This window comes from Hylobates moloch, unplaced genomic scaffold (assembly GCF_009828535.3).
Source record: "Hylobates moloch isolate HMO894 unplaced genomic scaffold, HMol_V3 SCAFFOLD_6, whole genome shotgun sequence".
NCBI classification, from domain to species: Eukaryota; Metazoa; Chordata; class Mammalia; order Primates; family Hylobatidae; genus Hylobates; species Hylobates moloch.
In genome coordinates this window covers 105310312-105325511 of record NW_026652281.1, presented here as the reverse complement: position 1 = coordinate 105325511, position 15200 = coordinate 105310312, and the positions used below count along the sequence as shown (strand labels likewise).

Here is a 15200-nt window from a genome sequence, read left to right as displayed (position 1 = left end):
ATACCACCAAAAGAATAAACAGAGATTGTCTCTGGGCATGGGACTGAGGGATGGGGAGACTTGGTTTTCATCAAAACACCTCCATGTATATGTATTGCTTTACTAAACATGAAACATTTAAATTATATGTAAAACAAAAATTCTGTCACACTGAGTCACTTATACTCTGCCTGGCAAAATGGTAGGCACAAAATAACTACTCAGAAATATGTCTATATTTCACACCTCCTCCCTAATGATTTTATAATTTCAGCCATATACTCCTGCTGCTCAAAACTGTCATTCACGTACACAATTCCATTTACAAAGTTTGAGGGAAAAAAAGACAGCTATCCACTGCAAAATGAAAACTTTCAGTGTTTTATTTTTGACTGCAGCTGTTTACAGAAATATAGTTGCGAGTATACAAATGTTCCAATAGAAGCAAAATATCTTTTTAATATTTAACAAGTTATCACAGATAGCTAAAAACATAGATGCAAATGAAATTCCCCCAGAGAACAAACTGAAAATATCTGGTATCAGTCCTCTGAAATCCCAACTATGAAAGCCATATACACAAAAATGTAACCCTTATATCATTGCAGGACAATGGAAGAAGGCAGTTCAGTGGTTGATCAGTGTGCTCAAGCAAATAAAATTAAATAAAAATTAAAAATGGCAGAATAGTAGCTAAACCACTTGAGAACAGGTTAATGAAATTATTGGTAGTATATTTAAAACACTAAGTAAAAGAAGTGAATGAAACTCAGTTAAAGTTGTCAAAAAATTAGCAACTACTTGGAGCTTATCAATTAAAAGGAAATAAGGTGAGCAGATACATTCATTAGATCAAAAGAAATTAGATCAAGTTCACTGGAATCAGTCTGTAACTACTCAAGTCACAATGACTTCAGTGCAGGGCAGTTTTTCACTGGACGCAGAAGTCTGATTCCAAGCCCGCTCTTCAACAGCTGAGATTTTGTGTGCGTATATGTATGTGTGTAAGTGTGTGTATATGTTGTCCTGAGGTTCATCAGCTAAAATAATAATAATAAGCAATTCCTACAAAATATTTCAAACCAGGCAAATGACTTCTGGAAGAGAGAGAAAGGAAGGGGAGAGGAAGGGAGAGTATGAGTAAGCAAGCAGGGTCATATGGTTAAACACGGAATTTTTTAAAGGAGGTATTACAAGCGGGAGTCAAATAGAACTGTGGTAGAATGCTTTGGGTACAGGAATATATTATGCAATAAAGTGAGGAAGAGAAAAAGGGAATAAGGGAGGAATGTAACTAGAGCAGCTCCCAACAGTTTGCCTATGTATTTGCCAGCACCAAAATTTGTAGAGTAAGCCACTTACATTTCCACTGCTAGTATTAAGGAAAGACAGCAGTGGTGATTTTTATAAAGTGAATATACATTTATTTTTATTCTGATATGTGAATTTTTCTTTCACAAGTTAATTAACTGGTAATTTGTAAACAGCGGGAAGAAGATTAGAACAATTATGGAGGTACTGAATTACACAGAGATTAAAATGAAATGAATCAATCTACCTATCTTGTGGTTAGTTTATATTTACCATGATGCATACACTTGAGAAAGGAGAAATGTCCAAATTGTATAATGCATTATCTTGTTTATTATTTATTTTAGTAAATAATTCTTGCCTGAAACATAAGCTCCAAGGATAGCTGTATCTCTACTGATAGCTTAGTTCTTATACAAAGCAAGCTACTTTTGAAGAAGTTTTACCTATTAAAAAAATAAGTTAAGGTGCCATGTTGACCTGGCCAGCCATCTTGTTTACTATCTCAGATACAAATATAAATACAAGGAATGATGATTTTGTTCTGAGGCTTGGTCTAGCCAGAGCAAAACTGTGGTCTGCTGGTAAAGTACTAGGCAATGAAAAGAAAGCTTGTATTACACTGCCCATAATATACCCATTTTGTGGATAAACAGGAGACTTTAGCACCGGTCAATTATATTAGCTACTTAAATGTCATAAAGATTAAAATAAACATAGAACATTGCACCTATATATTTAAATCAGTCATTTAATGTAAACTTTTTAGTAAGTGGTAGGAAAATGCCAAACTAAATTAACTGAATTATCAAGAATTAGACTAATTGCGTATGTACATAAAATACACTGTATCTCTATAGGCAGTACTGAGAATAAACTTTTGCCAATAAAAGATTATAGATAACCAGGTTAAGCTGAATTTACATAAAGAACAATGTATAACCGTATCAGTCTGAGGGCAAGAAAAACTCTATATCTCAACAGAGTCTTAGACCAGTGGTTCCTAAACTTTAAAGTGTGCATCAGAATCACCTGGAGGGCTTGTGAAAACAGACTGCGGGACCCTATTCCAGAGTTTCTGACTCAGTATGTCTAGGATGGGGCCCAAGAATTTACATTTCTAACTAGTTCCCAGGCGATACTGATACTAGCTGGTGGGGCTGAGAACCATACTCTTGAGAACCACTGGTTTGCACATACTACATATGTAGAAAAAGATATATTGTAATGTTCTTATATACATGGCACAAAATATATAGAAAGACAACTGGTTTTAATGAATTCCCAAACATGTAGGTTAGCAAGCTGAATGTTTCTAAAATGTGATGTTTCTAAAATGATGTGCTAAAGCGTAATTATTTCCCCTTGTAGTAAATTACATTTCAAAGTCGTAAGTCCTATACAGTCATTTTAGAAAAATCCATATAACATTTATACCAAGTTGGCTATCCAAAAGAAAAGGGACATAACATTCTAAATAGTTAAGATGAATTCATTAGGAAGGAATCATCACTATACAGCATTCTGGGCTTCTTTGGAATGATTAAAGTGCATAATATCAATAGGGTATTAAGAATATTGCATAAAAGTTTGCAGTCCTCAGTGCCACTAACAGTCACAGAAATACTAGCATGGGGAAAGCAGCCATATCCCAAAGGTAAAACTATCCTGATCTGTTGCTGATGGCCCTTTCTTCAAGCACCACCACTGTGGTAAGCAGCTGGAACAGAGGCAAAATTAACAAAAACCGAGGCACTCCATCCGACTGTATCTGATCAAAAGGAATTATCTTAGGTCTGGAAGGACTCAGATATAATTTTTTTCTCATTTCCTTTGACACTTTTTTTTTAGGTAAATTAACTGAGGACAGACAAGAAGTACACTAATATAAACAACTTTGCCCTGTCTAGTTAAAAAAAAGTGACATAATCAGGCTTTACCTAAACTATGTTTTAGTGATTTATTTCCATCTAATTAATATCAGAGAAAATGCTTTCAACACTTTCTTCCGGAAATTTACACACATCTGTGTGCATGGAGTTTCACAGATGCTAAAATTCTCATCAGTATTCAGATAAGACCTACCGTTAGCTGGTTGAGATGAAGACAAATTTAATTTATATAAAGCCTGAACAGTCTAATTCTGTAATCTTTTACCCTCTCCCAAATAAATAATTCTAGCAATGTACCTTTTCTTTTATTCTTAAGCCAAAGGGAAGAAATGGAGAAAAGAAGGTTTAAATGGAAAAAGTGAAAGCTGGGACTTATTGAAACTATTTATGTGTTTTTGGAAATAGTGAAAAATGAAATTATAAATGATAAAAAGGCACTTTTCCATAGCATTTGATCTAGATATAAAATATTAATTTAAAAAATTTCCTGAAAGAGAAAGTAAAAACACAACTTTATTAATAAATGAGACTAGAATGGCATAAAAATAAATGGGGATTAAAGAAGTAATTAGGCCAGATGTGGTGGCTCATGCCTGTAATCCTAGCACTTTGGGAGGCTGAGGCAGGTGGATCACTGGAGGTTAGGAGTTCGAAACCAGCCTGGCCAACACGGCAAAACCCTGTCTCTACTAAAAAAAATAAAAAAAAATTAGCCAGGCCTAGTGGAGGGTGCCTGTAATCCTGGCTACTCGGGAGGCTGAGGCAGGAGAATCGCTTGAATCTGGGAGGCAGAGGTTGCAGTAAGCCCAGATTGCACACTGCTCTAGCCTGAGAGACAGAGCAAGACTCCGTCTCAAAAAAGAAGTAAAGTAACTAGAGCACTGGGACCATCCACAAATGATATTGTAGATATTATTCTGATATTTACTACATTATGCGCATTATCTCTACAGTTTTGCTCTAGTAACACAAACAAGCAGAGAAGAAAACCTCTTTTTAACACGTTATGAGATTCTACTAACCCACTTACTAGGGTATATACTCTGAGTTATTTTTCTAACCTATGGTCTTTCTTCATGGAGTCCCTCCACACAGTCTAAGGCATGCAGATATAAGACAGCTGTCTTGGTTAGGGATAAAACCTATGGTCATAAAGCAGAGGAAAGCTAATTAATTTAAAAAATCAATTAGGAAACAGATATTGGAACAGAAATCTTCATCAGAAAAATGAAAAATTGTAAGATTATTATTTCTGGTGAAAATGTATAACCATGGTGAATTTGAGACTTTAATTATTAAATCATTTTATCCTGTTCATTATTTGTTGATGCATCTAACAGATTCACTTTCCTAAAACAAGCATTTATAAAGGCTTAAATGGTCAAAAAGCATTTATAAAGGCTTAAATGGTCAAAAAGAATTATCTTAGTTCTGGAGGGACTCAGATACAACTTTCTCATTTCCTTTGATACTGTTTTTTCCTAGGTAGATTAGCTGAGGTTCTGATGGGTAAGAAATGCACTAGAATAAAATTCCTAACTACAGCACATGTGATATTACAAAAAATAAAAATAAAATAAAAGACAAGGAAGGATGGATGGAAGGAAGGAAGGGAGGAAGGAGGGAGGGAGGAATAAGGGAAGGAGAAACGAAGAAGGCAGGGAGGAGGGTGAGAAGGAAGGAAAGGGAGGCCGGGAGGGGAGGAAAGGGAGAGAGGAAGGAAAGTCCTTCATTAATACTTCTTCTATAATAAAGCCCTTAAAAACTTGTTCTTTTTTTAAAACTATTTGTTTTAAAACAGATTTGCATTGGCTAAATAACATGATACTTTAATCATAAAGGTAACATGATCAAGCTTAGAGGCAAAATATGACTTTGAATTATCTTCACCCATGTTGGTGTGGATATATAATGGAATGACAATAAGGAATCACACACACACATACACACACAGACACACACATACAGAGAGAGAGAGAGAGAGAGAGAGATAAGCTCCAAGCATTAATGTGAGTTGCTGAAAGCAAGAACAATTAAATGTAATAATATAAAGAAGAAAAGGTGGCTCACAGTTTATTTAGGTCCTTCTGCCATAAATACATTTAATAAATTGTTGTTCCTATGGCCTTTGCTGGCTCACTGAGTCTCTCCCATATGTAGCTATAACTTGTAACAGTAATCAGGAAATTGCATTATTAGCACAAATATCAACCACTGAGCTTCAAAGAAGATGAATACTCTTTGTAGCCAAATTGTATTTTCAGAATGTTGTACTTAACATTGACCTTTAGGGGTAAGGAACATTTAACAATGTAAAAAAAACAACAAACCTATTATTATTGAACAAGAATATGGTAGCATAGCACAGCCCTTGTATAAATAACCACAAAATTTATGAGAATAAAAATCGGCTTTTCTGCCTCCATCCAATCAAACCACTACAGTTCAGGTATATATTCTGTTCTAAACTTAGATATTATAAAACAGAAAATTGGTCCCAGTGACTTGGCATTGCCAATCAGCATTTGATAACAATAAACCTCTTGCGAAACCACAGAAGTCAGCACACAAGCCAGTCGCCACTTCATCCACAGTGCAGTATTAACAATCATCCTAATTAGAACTTGGTGAACAGATAGATTTCTTTAGTCTCCTATGTAATCTCTTAGAAAAAAGTTCAGAAAATTCAAAAATAACTTACAGATTTTTATTTCTACTACTTTTTATACCTGCTGGGTTTGCTTTGTCTGAAATTTCAACCAACCCTACTTTAGGGTTAGAGTTTTACATTTTCAAACTGAAGCACTGGATTGTGTGGCTGATCCTCCTCATAACCTGAACTATACTGGGTAATTTTTCCCAATAGCGGCTGGGGGAGAAGAGATACATTGAGGAAAATACTTTTGGTTCAGAGAATTTATAAAGTAGCTCTGGATATTACAAGATGGGAAAAATGTTATTAAAATTACAAACATGGGTTTTCTTAGTGTCTTTATAAATAAAAGGCATAGAATACAGAAAGCCAATTAATAATAACAATAACAACAATAATAAAATATTAAATATATAGTGAGCAAAGACTGAATGGCTCATTCTTGTGAAACACCATTTGACGCCATTGCCTCAATGGGTTTCCTGACTCTAACACTTGGCTGAGTGAAAGCTCCAGCAAACACACAGTAAGCTGCCTTTAGCCCACTACTGACATCAAGGAACTGCCTGATGGAATGGCCACAGATGAACATGTCATTTGTTTCAAAAGATACTTAAATACTCAATAAAGACATAACAAACCCCACCCCCCCTCACTGTTATCAGACGCCACGTTGTGGTAGAACATCAGACAAACTCACAAATTTACCACAAAAATGTGTGGCAAAAAGAATAGTTTATATATATGTATATATATAAATTTCTATATTTATGCCAATGTACTCACTCAGTACAAATAGCAAAATAGTATACCATTTCCTAAATACAAAATATAGCTTTCCAAAAAAATGAAACACACATTAGATATAAACCATCCAAAACTTGAACGATTGAAAACTGTATTCAAAATTAAATGACCCAGAGTAGGTCTCTTTCTGAAAAGTTCCCTTCATATCGGCAAGAAGCCTGTACTACTGAAAACGTAATTCAATGCCTCTCAATCAGAGAGAGAAAGAAAGAAAGGGGTGGAAGTGGAAGGAAGAAAACATGAGAAAAAAGAGAAAAAGACAAAAGAGCACATTGGAAGAACAAAGGAAGATCATCACAAAAAAAAAGAAGGAAAAATCTGGCTGTATAAACAAAACCAACACCACAATTCCACACAGTTCAACTAAATGTACAGGATAGAACAACAACAAAAAAAGAACAGAAAAGTAGCCTTCAACAATTAACAGGTTATTTTTTGTACACTTAAAAAATAAATGAAATGGACAAGGATACCAAAACATTATCTCAACACATAGAAGCCACACACATGTTGGCCTTACACTGCATTGACAGCTTTCCACATGCCAAAAGGAAAATGAGACATAAACATGTGTCCAGACACAGGTGGTAGTGAGAAGCAGGCATCCCACGGGTGGCAAGAACACCCAAAACTGTATAACTAATGCTACAACTGCCAAGTTCTGGAGTGTGTTATTTTGCTCTTTATAGATGTAACACAAGTTAATTCTTCATTTTAAGTCAATGATACAACTCTGTAAAGCCTAAGGCTTGTGGGAACCATCAGGTAAATGACCACTTCAAACTGTAAAGCACTGAGGTGACAAGTGAATTTATACTCACTGCAGATCAGGGAGAAGTGATGTTTCAAGAAATTTTAGTTTGCCTTTTTTGTTTTTAATTAAAATTTATACTGTTTCCTATTAGCGGGAAAAATTTGAAGACTTCAGAACAGCACCGTTCATGGGGGAAAATGTGTTGTTTCTCAGGAATCAACTCCCAATAATTCCTAAGAGAGTACTCTCTGCCCTGTGCTGCAGGATTGCTAGGTCACCCTAGATTAAAGTGGCCAAAGATGCTACAGGGTCATGAAGCCAGTAGTATATTAATAGTTCTCTAAAGTGAAAAAGAGGTGAAAAGTAATATAGATACACATAAAAAGGGAATACCAGCCTAAGACTGGATTTAGAAGAAAACACTCAAATTTTTCTGTCAATTTAAACTACTGTAGGAGGATATCAGAACATAATTTATCATATATTATCCCCTTCATTTTTTACAGATAAAGATAATCATTTTTCTATGCACAGTTATGGCTAAACCCCTTAGTAGAAACCCGGAGAACTAACAGCTCTCTGAAAAAATAAAATCAATAGCATTCCAGCTGTTCCCAGTTTTATAAGTGTATCATCTGCCTTTGTGTTAAATCAAGAGTACTTTTATCTGCATATACAGCTTACTTGTTAGAATGTTACCCCTTCAGTTTCTCCAATAAAACTGAAAAAAGATTCCTTCACTTTGGCCAACAGCTGTGCCTTTTATATTGAAACAAATCACAGCCTTAGTTATTATTGAACTTTACTTTTTCAAAAGCCATTACTTGACTAAAACAATGCAGGAAAGAAAATAATGAAGAACGAAAGTAAACATTATATATTATTTTCTAATAGCAATAATAACTGAGTGGTCCAGCCTCAAATTTAAACTGTACGTTTAAGGAAATTGCGCCTAGGAAAATAATAACAATTAATTCTGCCAGCTGGAAACTCAAATAGATTCTCAGTCATCACTGTTATTAGGAATACAAAATATGAAGACGTTAACATTGGTGGTTAGTCACTGCAACAAGCAGCATAGGTGTGCTCTTTTGCAGTCAGAGTAAAATCTATCAATTTACTCAAATACAGTTTTTCATATTTTGTTTTTAAAGTAATAATTCTCATGGAACCACAAGATCTCAGGACATCTTGGAATCAGGATTTTCTTCGTGGAATTTCTAAAAAAGAGAAAAAGTTTAATGTAACTTACTAGGGAGGGAAGCATTTATAAAGTTTCTGACACCCTGAATGATCCTAAAGTATATTATGGTACTGTAAGTAAAACTTTATCATATTTGATCTTCCACAGACTTCTCTGACTCAATATTTATTTCTGGAGGAAGGGATAAATGAGGCATGATGATATCCAATATATAGTACAAAGGAAACACATTTTGCATACTCATCAGATGTTTTGTTATTCCAAGGCAAAGAAGCTCAGAGGCAGAAGGAATGTCCAATATAGGTTAAATATCCCTTATCTAAAATGTTTGGGATCAGAAGTGTTTCCGATTTCTTTTTTGGATTTTCTGGACATATACACAATGAGATATCTTGGGGATAAGACACAAGTCCAAACGTGAAATTCACTTCTGTTTCATATACACCTAAAAAGATCTATCATAGCTGAAGGGAGCTGGGAGGATCTTTTTTACCCTTGGGGACACCGAATAAACTGCATGTTGTGAGCCTGCATTTTGACTATGACCCTGTCATATGAGGTCCGGTGTGGAATTTTCCACTTGAGATGTCATGTCAGCGCTCAAAAAGACTCGGATTTCAGAGCATTTTGGATTTTTGGACTAGGGATGTTTGGTCTGTATTAACTATATGACCATAAGCTATCATTCAGAATAATTTTATTCAAAGTAAAAAAGTATCATCTTGTGAGAAAGCCACATTTTAAAAGATTAGAACTACTATTACTTAACCTAAATCTGTTAAGAAGAATAAAATTTGATGCTTTTCAATAAGAAGCCAAAATGCAATACTTACATATCCAGTTAAAAGGAGCCAGTCAAGTTGTTCCCTTGGTTTTGCAATGAAACAAGCAAATCAATCTTTTCGATGTTCTGGTTGGTGTTTATAGAGGATGCCAGTGGAGAATTCTCTGGCATTTGCTGAGAAAGAAGTGTTGTCACAGGTGGCTGGCCCTCGTTTTGTGGTTGGCCTGGCTGACTTATGGCCATCAACTGATCAGGCAATGTAGCTGGTCCAGAGGTTAAAAGCTGACTACAGTCTGTAGAGACATTGAAAACAGAAGCTTAAAAGCTGACTACAGTCTGCAGAGACATTGAAAACAGAAGCTTAAAAGCTGACTACAGTCTGCAGAAACATTAAAAATAGAAGCTATCTGATTAGTAAAGATTCATGAAAAGATATTTATTAGTTGTTGGGGAAAATTCATTACTGCATTCTCCTTGTATATTACTAAAAGTTAGGCACCTGATAGTCCAAGAAAAAGGTTTTTACAGATTGGCACTGGAATTCATCTTAGGTTTCCTTTAAGCTGTCTAAAAATACAACTTTGCTTAAATATCAAAAGTCCTATATAAATTCCTTGGTATATAAACATTAAAGATGAGTTTCTACCTCCTTAGAAACTACTTACTTCAATTGGCTAAGGTATTATCTGTCATTCTTACTTCGTTTTCCTTTTAAGTTTATAGCTTAAAATGGCAAACACACACTTTTATACATTGCCATATTTAATCCTCCCCAAATCCATGTAAAGTATGTAATATTATCACCATTTTAAATGAGAGAATTGAGACCCATAAAAGCCAAATAACTTGTACAAGATCTCATAGTCTATAGGTGATAGAGTTCTAACTACAATCTGTACTCTTAAAACAACTGTACGGGACAGGTGCGGTGGCTCACGCCTGTAATCCCAGCACTTTGGGAGGCCGAGGCCAGCGGATCACTTGAGGTCAAAAATTCAACACCAGCCTGGCCAACACGGTGAAACCCCGCCTCTAACAAAAATACAAAAATTAGCCAGGAGTGGTTGTGCACGCGTGTAATCCCAGCTGCTTGGGAGGCTGAGGCAGGAGAATCACCTGAACCTGGGAGGCAGAGGGTGCAATGAGCTGAGATCATACCACTGCACTCTGCTTCCTTCTAGTAATAATAATGACCAATTAAGTAATGAAAAATTAGAGTTTCTTACTATTTTGAATGCCAAATAAGAACATTCCTGATGTCTGCTGAGATGAGCCAGGAGAATTCTGTAGTTGGTTCATTGTGCCTCCTGCTGTGTTGTGAAATAAAGTAGCCTGTGATTGAGGTGAAGATGTGGCCCCTTGAATTCCAGGCATGTTGTTCTGAGGGGAATAAAGAGGAGACTGTTGCATATCTTGTTGATTTATACTGGTCTGCAAGGCAGACATGGATGCTGGAGATAAGAAGAGTGTTACTTGCTGCTCTTGAGAACTAGGTGACCCTTGTACCAACTGAATCTGAGGAGAGCTATGGAACAAGGGGGTCTGTGATGATTCCGACTGGGTAGGACCTGGGTTCTGAAGTGAGGAAACTGTGGACTGACTCTGAAATTGCATGGGCTGTTGCTCTTGATTCATTGGGGCCATGTTACTTTGTTGGTGAAAAATTGACTGGTTCTGTTGCTCCTGATTAGCCATTGGATTTTGATTTGGGTTGAATATCATGTTTGGTGGTGGTTGCTTTGGAGATGCCATTGTAGCCATGGTATTCTGATTACTGAATAAAATGCTCTGTTGTTGTTGTTGCTGCTGCTGCTGCTGCTGTTGCTGCTGCTGCTGCTGCTCCTGGGATGGAGAGTTACTCTGCATGGCAACTATTGAGTGCTGTGACTGGAACATGGTTCCTTGTTGGCTTTGAGGCATTGGATTAGGTGGAAGGGAGCCCAGGGACACCTGAGGCTGAAATAAACCCTGCTGGGGGGGTTGTGCCTGTTCTTGGGAAAGCATAGGCGTCTGGATGTGTGATATTGGAGCTTGCTGTTGGAAAGCAGCTTGTTGTTCAGTGTTTGATGTTGACTGAAGTGGAGAAATTGAGTTCGGTGCTGCAAAAAATGCTTCCTGGGCTACTGTGTTAGTCTGAAGATTATTCATGGGACTCTGGGAAAGAAATATGTTGGTTGACTGCTGGTCTTGAGGAACTGAAGAGCCCTGTAACACAGCAATGGTACTTTGAGAGTGAAACATCGGAGGCTGCATTTGTTCAGAGGAGGTTGTAGAAGTCTGACTGTGGACAATAGGATTTGGACTATGAAAGAGAGAACCTTGAGTTTCCTGGGAAATGTTCTGAGCATCAGCAATAGGATTTTGAGGATGAAAAAGTTGGGCCTGTGAATGAGAAGACTGCTGCAAAAAATTTCCAGATTGAAGTGACATCATCTCATTCCCTTGCTGGAATAAACCATTACCTTGTTGTTGGGTACCACTATTCTGAACACTCATCATACTTTTTGTGGATGAAAAAAGGTTAACTTGAGGTTGATTGTCCCCACTATGTTGCATTTGGACCATGGTCTGAAAGACACTGTTCTGAATCTGTTTTGCTTGTGTTCCAGTTTCTTCTCCATCTCCTGAACTTGATGTCTGAAACATGGTAGTGCCAGGGGTTGCAACCTGCTGTGTGGTAGTTGTAGAAGTTTCATTTCCAGAAACTGCAGGAGGAGAAGAAAACAATTCACACTGCATTTGCATATCCTCATTGGTAGACAATGCACTCATCATGTGAGAAGTCTGCTGGTAAACTGGCGATTGCTGAAGGTTTCCATTTGCTGAAGCAGTTGAAGGGAATAACTCTGACTGAATCTGAGCAGCTGCCTGGCAGATACTCTGTTGCATCTCCATCACCATTGCGGCTGAAGATTCCATCACTTGCTGTTGCTGCTGCTGCTGCTGTTGATTAGATAACGTGTTTTCAGACTGTGGGTGAACACTTTCAGCTCTTCCAGGTAATAAATTATCTGGTCTGGTATGGACTGTTGGCTCTGTTGAGGAAAACATTCCAGGGCTTACACCACTCTGAATTTGACTGACTTGTTGAAAAATATCTGCACTAAGCTGCTCTTGAACATTCTCATTACCATCTGGAGCAGAAAATAAAACTGAAGATAACTGTTGCTGTGCCTCTAAAACTTGTTGGACCAAGTCAACACTTCCACTGCTGCCACCAGCAGTACTGCCTGTAAAACTCCCTGCTTGCAGCTGCTGAATAGTATTCTGAAGCTGACTCACACTATTTGGTGATGGAAAAATATTTGATGAAATCTGCTGCTGTAAAGTCTGTGCTTGTTCTTGTAGTGGTGACTGCTGCTGTTGTTGTGACGCCTCAGTCAGTTGTGACAAATTAACCACTGTGCCATCTGACTGTAATACCTCTCTAGACTGAGTTTCTCTTGTCTGAAACTGTGTAGCCTGCTGCAATAGTGCATCGCTGTTGGGCAGCTGACTAGAAGCAGAAACTGCTGGAAAAGTACCAGGCTGTGAGATGTCCTGGGTTTGAATAGTTGTCAGGGTCTCTGGATTATACGCCTTGGGCTGAATCTGCTGCTGTTTTTCATTTTCAGAAGGTAGGTGGGAAGATGATGGTGATGAAAAAGAGCCATTTCCTGCTATGTTTGAGATGTTTTCTAATGTTTGCTGAGTTGATCCAACTGACTTTGTAGTCTAAAAAATAAAAATCCCCAAATATTATGAATATATAAACATTAAACAAGTTTGTAACATACATCAAAAATCTCCATTGTTCTAAAAATATATGCAGGACCAGTTTTCTACTCTATATTATTATCATTTAGAAAACAGGTACAGGACTACAATTCTCCATAACATGATGTCTCATTTTCCTTGGGATATATTTTTTAAAAGTGTGACAAGCAAAGATAGTCAAACAAGGAAGTAGAATAATTGGCTATTGATATGCTTAGGTGAATTAAGGGTAATCAGAACACACTAATTTTATGGTTGATGAAGAGCAGGTATCCCTATCTCAATTTTGTGGCTCCTCAGTAACAATACAGGGGAGAAGACAAGTAAAAAAAAAAGGAAGTTATGGGAAAAGACTGGGAAAAAAATAAAAACATCTCTAATTCTGAAAATGTTAAAATTAGTACTTTCATTAATATCTCATATAACATATTAATTCCTCCCTTGTCAAAATGTATATTGGAAGTCACTTTGTGGGCAATTTTGCTGAAGTATAAAGCATTCCCTCTTTACAGCAAAATTCATTAAGTGCATCCAAAGTAAAAACAGTGTGAAAAAAATAGGAAAAGTAAAAGACAGCAATTTTTATATAGGAGGTTAAAAGTTGTAACACTAGTCAATACAGCTTACCTTAAAAATAGTGGAAGATCTTTTTTCTGCTGTTACTTCCATTGGAGTAACATCTTCACTCTTAATCATACTGCTTGGTATGAGTGGAGTCATCAGGGCATTAGAGATAATATTTACCTTATCTAAATTGCATCCAGTAGTTTTCATTGCTGCATACACACACACAAAAAGAAAAGTTTAAAATCACAAAATTTACCAACTATTTCATTCTAAAATTTGTTGATTATTAGTCATGATTTAAATGTCTATTTTTTTGATGCTACAATGGTAGCATGAGATACAAAACTGGTATATTAAGATGTATCTTCCCTTTTATGAAGTGCATTGGCTGGAGGAATTCTGGAATGAGCCTGGAACTATAGCTTAAATATTAATAATAAGCTTAAGCAGCTCAATTACCAAGCTATATTCCCCAAGACCGTTCCAAGTGCCTTGAATCATACCACCCAACCTGACCAGAGTATATTATAGGATACAGCTTAAAAATCTCCAGGAGGATAAAGCTACTCAATTACAACCACTACACTCTCCTCTTAGCATTTAGCTATCTGACAATATAAAGTCTCAGAACTTCTTAAGGACGATGAAATTGTCAGAGTACTTCTTTCTTAAACTAAGTTCAAGCTTCTCATTAGAAAATACCACCCAGTGATTAATAAATTTTGCTTTTCTAAATTAAAAGAAAACTAAATTAATTAGAAAACTTGAATATGACAAGTTGACACACGGACACAATTCTCTTTTAGACTGGACTTTAAACATCTTTTTTTTTTTTTTTTTCCAGAAATAAGGGCTATTTTAGGTTTACAAACCAAATTTCCCAAGCAAAATGAAAAATTATTTCCCACCTCCTACTACCTCCATTTTCAGGAGTAGTTAGTTCTAGATTTATACCTAGAGGCAACATATAGCAAGATTCTACCACTTCACTATATCTACCTTTTCCCCTTGATTGCTTTTCTTTCTTCTTTTTTGTCTACTTGAGTCCGCAGTGGCACTCAGTGGTACCTACTGCTATTGCTAATGACAGTCTTCTGAGTTGAGCACATAGCCAAATCCTGATTTAAAGTTTACTACCACTTGGAGGTTCTATGGAAAGAGTCTTCAGAAAGCATAGCTGTTAAATTTCTTAATTTGATATCGAGAAGAAATCCTGGCTATAAAGAAGCTTTTAAAGTGGCACATGGTATATAAGTTGGATAGCTCCCTTCATAAATTTTTGTTGTTGTTGTTAGTCAATATGCTGCTGAAAGGCCAAGTGTGGTGGCTCATGCCTGTAATCCCAGCACTTTGGGAGGCCAAGGCAGGCGGGTCACTTGAGGCCAGGGGTTCGAGACCAGCCTGGCCAACATGGTGAAACTCTGTCTCTACTAAAAATACAAAAATTAGCAGGGCATGGTGGCACATGCCTGTAAATCCCAGCTACTTGGGAG

At 36.7% G+C, this 15200-nt stretch overlaps 1 protein-coding gene across 6 annotated transcripts in view; it reads right to left on the bottom strand.

Moving 5' to 3' along the window:
* Window positions 1-344: 344 nt before the first annotated feature.
* NFAT5 (nuclear factor of activated T cells 5) overlaps window positions 345-15200 on the bottom strand; it is a 129897-nt gene continuing 115041 nt past the window's right edge. For all 6 annotated transcript variants that reach the window (XM_032157783.1, XM_032157784.2, XM_032157785.2 and 3 more), the window contains 4 exons: window positions 13768-13916; window positions 10611-13098; window positions 9434-9677; window positions 345-8616 (listed from right to left, as the gene is read on the bottom strand). In XM_032157783.1, coding sequence (XP_032013674.1) covers window positions 9442-9677; window positions 10611-13098; window positions 13768-13916 — 2873 coding nt within the window. In that variant the 3' untranslated portion in view covers window positions 345-8616; window positions 9434-9441. The remainder of the gene's footprint in view (window positions 8617-9433; window positions 9678-10610; window positions 13099-13767; window positions 13917-15200) is intronic.